This window comes from Sminthopsis crassicaudata, chromosome 2, assembly GCF_048593235.1.
Source record: "Sminthopsis crassicaudata isolate SCR6 chromosome 2, ASM4859323v1, whole genome shotgun sequence".
NCBI lineage: Eukaryota > Metazoa > Chordata > Mammalia > Dasyuromorphia > Dasyuridae > Sminthopsis > Sminthopsis crassicaudata.
The window spans coordinates 498598086-498604085 of record NC_133618.1 but is presented as its reverse complement, the minus strand read 5'-3'; the positions used below and the strand labels follow the sequence as shown (position 1 = coordinate 498604085).

The window sequence follows — 6000 nt, the reverse complement described above, 5'->3', positions numbered from 1 at the left end:
GGCACGTGTCCTCTGTGGTGGGGGGTACTCACTTAGCAAAGCCAATGAAGTCTTCGTGGTTGGTGTTCATATAGGCTAGTTCGATGTCAATGAGAAGCATGACCTGAGAGAAAGCATGCAAGTCAGAGGGTGAAGGATGAAGGTGGAGATGGACGGCTGAGAGAGAAGAGAGAGAGATGGATAGATGGCTGAGAGGGAAAAGAGAGAGATGGATAGATGGCTGAGAGGGAAGAGAGAGAGATGGATAGATGGCTGAGAGGGAAGAGAGAGAGATGGATAGACGGCTGAGAGGGAAGAGAGAGAGATGGATAGACGGCTGAGAGGGAAGAGAGAGAGATGGATAGATGGCTGAGAGGGAAGAGAGAGAGATGGATAGATGGCTGAGAGGGAAGAGAGAGAGAGATGGATAGACGGCTGAGAGGGAAGAGAGAGATGGATAGATGGCTGAGAGGGAAGAGAGAGAGATGGATAGACGGCTGAGAGGGAAGAGAGAGAGATGGATAGACGGCTGAGAGGGAAGAGAGAGAGATGGATAGATGGCTGAGAGGAAGAGAGAGAGATGGATAGACGGCTGAGAGGGAAGAGAGAGAGATGGATAGATGGCTGAGAGGGAAGAGAGAGAGATGGATAGACGGCTGAGAGGGAAGAGAGAGAGATGGATAGATGGCTGAGAGGGAAGAGAGAGAGATGGATAGATGGCTGAGAGGGAAGAGAGAGAGATGGATAGATGGCTGAGAGGGAAAGAGAGAGATGGATAGACGCTGAGAGGGAAGAGAGAGAGATGGATAGATGGCTGAGAGGGAAGAGAGAGAGATGGATAGACGGCTGAGAGGGAAGAGAGAGAGATGGATAGATGGTTGAGAGGGAAGAGAGAGAGATGGATAGATGGCTGAGAGGGAAGAGAGAGAGATGGATAGATGGCTGAGAGGGAAGAGAGAGATGGATAGACGGCTGAGAGGGAAGAGAGAGAGATGGATAGATGGTTGAGAGGGAAGAGAGAGAGATGGATAGACAGCTGAGAGGGAAGAGAGAGAGATGGATAGATGGCTGAGAGGGAAGAGAGAGATGGATAGACGGCTGAGAGGGAAGAGAGAGAGATGGATAGATGGCTGAGAGGGAAGAGAGAGATGGATAGATGGCTGAGAGGGAAGAGAGAGAGATGGATAGATGGCTGAGAGGGAAAAGAAAGAGATGGATAGATGGCTGAGAGGGAAGAGAAAGAGATGGACGGCTGAGAGGGAAGAGAGAGAGATGGATAGATGGCTGAGAGGGAAAAGAAAGAGATGGCTGGATGGCTGAGAGGGAAGAGAGAGAGATGGATAGATGGCTGAGAGGGAAAAGAAAGAGATGGCTGGATGGCTGAGAGGGAAGAGAAAGAGATGGACGGCTGAGAGGGAAGAGAGAGAGATGGATAGATGGCTGAGAGGGAAGAGAGAGAGATGGATAGATGGCTGAGAGGGAAAAGAAAGAGATGGCTGGATGGCTGAGAGGGAAGAGAAAGAGATGGACGGCTGAGAGGGAAGAGAGAGAGATGGATAGATGGCTGAGAGGGAAGAGAGAGATGGATAGACGGCTGAGAGGGAAGAGAGAGAGATGGATAGATGGTTGAGAGGGAAGAGAGAGAGATGGATAGATGGCTGAGAGGGAAGAGAGAGATGGATAGATGGCTGAGAGGGAAAAGAAAGAGATGGATAGATGGCTGAGAGGGAAGAGAGAGAGATGGATAGACGGCTGAGAGGGAAGAGAGAGATGGATAGACGGCTGAGAGGGAAGAGAGAGAGATGGATAGACGGCTGAGAGGGAAGAGAGAGAGATGGATAGACGGCTGAGAGGGAAGAGAGAGAGATGGATAGATGGCTGAGAGGGAAGAGAGAGAGATGGATAGATGGCTGAGAGGGAAGAGAGAGAGATGGATAGATGGTTGAGAGGGAAGAGAGAGAGATGGATAGATGGCTGAGAGGGAAGAGAGAGATGGATAGATGGCTGAGAGGGAAAAGAAAGAGATGGATAGATGGCTGAGAGGGAAGAGAGAGAGATGGATAGACGGCTGAGAGGGAAGAGAGAGATGGATAGACGGCTGAGAGGGAAGAGAGAGAGATGGATAGATGGCTGAGAGGGAAGAGAGAGAGATGGATAGATGGCTGAGAGGGAAGAGAGAGAGATGGATAGATGGCTGAGAGGGAAGAGAGAGAGATGGATAGATGGCTGAGAGGGAAAAGAAAGAGATGGATAGATGGCTGAGAGGGAAGAGAAAGAGATGGCTGGATGGCTGAGAGGGAAGAGAGAGAGATGGATGGACGGCTGAGAGGGAGGAGAAAGATGGATGGTTGAAAGGGAAGAGAAAGAGATGGATGGGAAGGTGGAAGAATAGACTGGTGGGAAGGAGAGAAATGGAAAGAGATGGAATAAAGACTTTGTAGGGATGGACTGGGGGGGAGGCAAGGAGGGAATGGAAGAACAGATGGGAAAATGGATAAGAGAGAGGTAGAAAGATACTGAAATGGGTGAAAAGGGAGCAGGAATAGAAGGGAAAGTTTTATACACAAGAGATTACAAGAGTGAAAAGAAGGGAGAAGAGCAGAAGCCAAGGGAGGAGGAGGTGCCCACAAGGGCCTCACCTGGTCCTTGGTCTTCCCCTCTCGCTCTCGGATATGGGTGGTGACGATGCGTTCCATTTCTTCTCGCAAGTGGGGGTACTGCTGGAGCTGGGGACAGGGGAGAAAGCCACGTACACAAGGGGCACATGGACGGGGAGGTCCCTGTGCCCCCGGCAGGCCTGAGGCAGAATGTCTGTCTTTGGGGAACCTCTTGCCTGTGAGCTAGACTCTAGGGACTCTAGGGAAGGAGCTACAGCTAGATGGCTTAGAGCTGGAGGAATGTAGCAGGTGTTTCCTTCAAAAGCCTTCCCCAAGGCTAGGTCGGAGCCAGCTCAGTCCCCTCCTCCTAGAGCTCCCCAGGATATTTTAGGAGAGGGGAATGGAGGGCTGGTCCACAGAACCCACAGGGAGAAACACTTCAGAAACCAGCGTCCTCCATGGTAGCTATCGTGGAAGTGGTCCTCCCTGGCCGGGGAGGTCTGGGAGGGAGGCTGGAAGTCGATGGCTTGCCAAGCCCTCGGCACTTTAGGACCACCTACTTCCCGGGGAGTCATCGAAGGGGAACACACAGACCAGAACTGAAGCCGAGGGTAGGACGGGGTTGAGGAAGCATCGGGAAAGAGAATCAGATTGGAAACCACTTCCTGATTCCAATCAAGGACAGCCTAGGCCATGATTTGAGAGTCGGGGCCATGGGCACAGGAAGGGCTGCTGTCATTCACGGGCACAAGACGACATGCAAGAGCTGGGGGCCTGGGACATGCAGAGGTGATGAGGAAGGCCCAAAGCCTGGGGAGGGAGGAACAGGACATGCGCAAGTGGGGTGCCAGCAGCATGGGCAGTACCCCCATGGGGACATGGCTCAAGCATCAGCCCTCTCCATGAACTCTATCACACCCTGCCTGCCCCTGCCTCCCCTTCCTTTCCAGCCCCTGTTCTAAAGCCCTGAGCCTCGGAGCTCTTTCCACGGGGTAGTCAGAGGGCAGGGCCCCAGAGGTCCTGCAGCCTCTCCTCCCAGAGGCCAGCTACTCTGCCCTAGACCCATGCACCTCCCATTTCTCCTGTCCTTGGGTGCAGCCCTCTCTTTTCCACTAAGGAAATGGGGCTTGCAGCTACTGTGGAAACCCGGCTTTTAGAGAACGTGGGGCCCAGCAAGGGCAAGGGTGTCCAGGTAAATGGGGGGGGGGAGCTGCTAGGCCTCCGGTGTTCCTCTGGGCCCACCCAGAGCTAGGGCAGCCTCCCAAATGGGAACACAGCCATGACTTTGTGCCCGTGGGCTAGCACCAGCATTTGCACAAGCCCTACGGGGGGACGTCCCTGCAGAGGGTGGACTGACCATCACTCCCCATCTGGCATCGGGGCTGTCACTGAGCCAGTGCAACACTGTGAGGTTGGATACTGGTGAAAAGCTGAGGAAACAGGCCTGGCCCGCCCGTGTGCCAATCGGCCCCTCCTCTCTCCCGGCCCCCCTGCTGAGCCCGCTCCTTCGGCTGCGCCCCGGCCCCTCGCACCTCCCTTCCCCTCCCAGGTCCCTCCATCTTGCCACCCAAACCTTCTTTCCACGTGATGAACTAGGAGGATCAGGGCCGCCCTGCTCAGGCAGGGGCCAAGAGAAGGGCCAAGCGGAGGGGGAGGTGAGGAGAAGCAGGCAGGTTCAGAGAGGGAACAGGCAGAGAAGGGGAAGAAGACAGAAAGAGCAGAGAGAGAAAGCAGATCACACAAACCAAGCCCTCGCACCCGCTTCCCAGAACCAGGGAAAGTCGGGTCTCCTGGGAGGGCCGTGTACCGGGGGCTGGGCCCAGGGCCCGGAGGGCGGGGAGCTGCAAAACCAGCCCGTGAGGGGCTTTTAAAGTGCGGGCTCCTTCACCTGATCCCTCTGTGACTCGAAGGGCGCCTCCCCCACCGAGGCCCTCAAGCCCCGGGGTGCAGGTGTGGACGCCCATTTATCAGGAGCAAGAGACAGACTGCCGCTTGCCCGGACCCAGGATCTCCCTGGTCCTGGCCGGCCCCTTCCTTGTGGTGTGTGGCTCCCTCTCCTGGTCCCTTGTGGCCCAGGCCCCACAGGGCCCGCAGGGTAGGAAGGGGACCCGGGGAGAGGAGCGTCTCCGAGGATACAGAGTCCGGGGCTCCAAACCCAGGGCCAGTCTTTGCCCACCTTCTCACCCCCGTGTCCTTCCTAGTTCAAAGCTCCCTCGGGTGGTCCCCACCCCCAGTCCCACCCCTCACAACGAAAGGCCAGAGAGATGAGGGGCACAAAGGGGGGGAGGAAGACAGAAAGAGCTATTCACCTGCGGGCAGCCCCAGCCCACCCTGCTCTCTGTTTCTGGGCCAGGACCTGCTGGGCAGGAGTCACTAGGAGCAGCGGGGAAGTGTGTGGAGGTGGGGGAGGCAGGCGAGAGGGCAAATGCCAGTAGGCCCAGGCCCCAGGGTGCCAGTGTGGGCAAGGTTAGCCAGCCAGGCCGTCTGGGAGTGCAGAGAGGGGCTGGCACTCAGGGGCCTCCAGGCGCGAGGGCACTGCCGCACAAGGGGCACCGGAGCCCCTCCCTGGGGAGAAGGGCAGCAGCGGAGCCTGCCTGGGCTCCGGGCATAAGCACGTGGGCCTGGCGTCGGGCCGCCATCTTTACCTTTGCGCTACACTTTCTGATGGTGGCCGTGAGCTCACTGACTACCATGTCCACACACTTGAGAGTGGGCTCCTTCAACTTCTGCACCTGCTTTTTCACTATGGCTTCAAAAGCAAGATCAGGTGTGAAGAGACCCGTCCTGCACCCGGGGAGGAGCCCAGCCAGCAGGCCCAGGAGGAAGAAAAAGAGACAGAACCGAGCAGGGAGGCCGGGAGGTTAGGGGACAGGGAGAGCCACAGGGGATGAGAGAGAGACACAGACACAGAGAGGGGGAAAGAGAGAGAGACACAAAGCAAAGGTAAGAAATGAGACTCATCCTTCCACCCCACCCCCCAGGTGCTGCCAAGTACCAGGGGGCTCAGTGGGCACTGTGGTGGGCGGCAGGGAGGCCCCCTATCCGGGGCACCACTCAAGACCGGACGGGCCTCCAGGGGCCTGGGACCTTACCGTAGCCTTTCAGCCTATTTTCTCTTCAGGCCCCAACCCGCCACTCCTCCCCCCCCCCCCCCCCCCCCCCCGGCTCTGCCTGGGCTCAGCTCGCTTTGCCCAGGTTTCACACGGACCCCCAACCGGCCCATCCTGAGGTTCCTTCTCTCCTGCCTGGGGCTGCTGCAGTGCCTTTCCTCCCCATTCTCCGCATGGGACATTCCCAATCTCCCTTTGAGCCTTAGAGTCCTCAGCTCAGGAAAAAATCAGAAAGAGATGGAGGAGAAACAGTGAGGAAGGGGAAGAGGACGAGAGTGAAGAGGAAAGGAGAGAAGCGAAGGACCACAAGGCAG

General features: G+C 56.7%; 1 protein-coding gene across 15 annotated transcripts in view; it reads right to left on the bottom strand.

Moving 5' to 3' along the window:
• Positions 1-6000, bottom strand: part of DNM1 (dynamin 1) — a 65218-nt gene that overhangs the window by 21070 nt on the left and 38148 nt on the right. For 14 of the 15 annotated variants that reach the window (XR_012486872.1, XR_012486877.1, XR_012486875.1 and 11 more), the window contains exons 11-12: positions 2619-2705; positions 33-103 (exon numbers count right to left, since the gene is read on the bottom strand). Coding sequence is in view for 9 of the 15 variants with exons in the window: in XM_074293779.1 (XP_074149880.1) it covers positions 33-103; positions 2619-2705 (158 nt within the window). In the remaining 6 variants the exon portion in view is untranslated. Of the gene's footprint in view, positions 1-32; positions 104-2618; positions 2706-5221; positions 5361-6000 lie in introns of all 15 variants that reach the window. The other variant, XM_074293785.1, reaches the window with a different exon arrangement.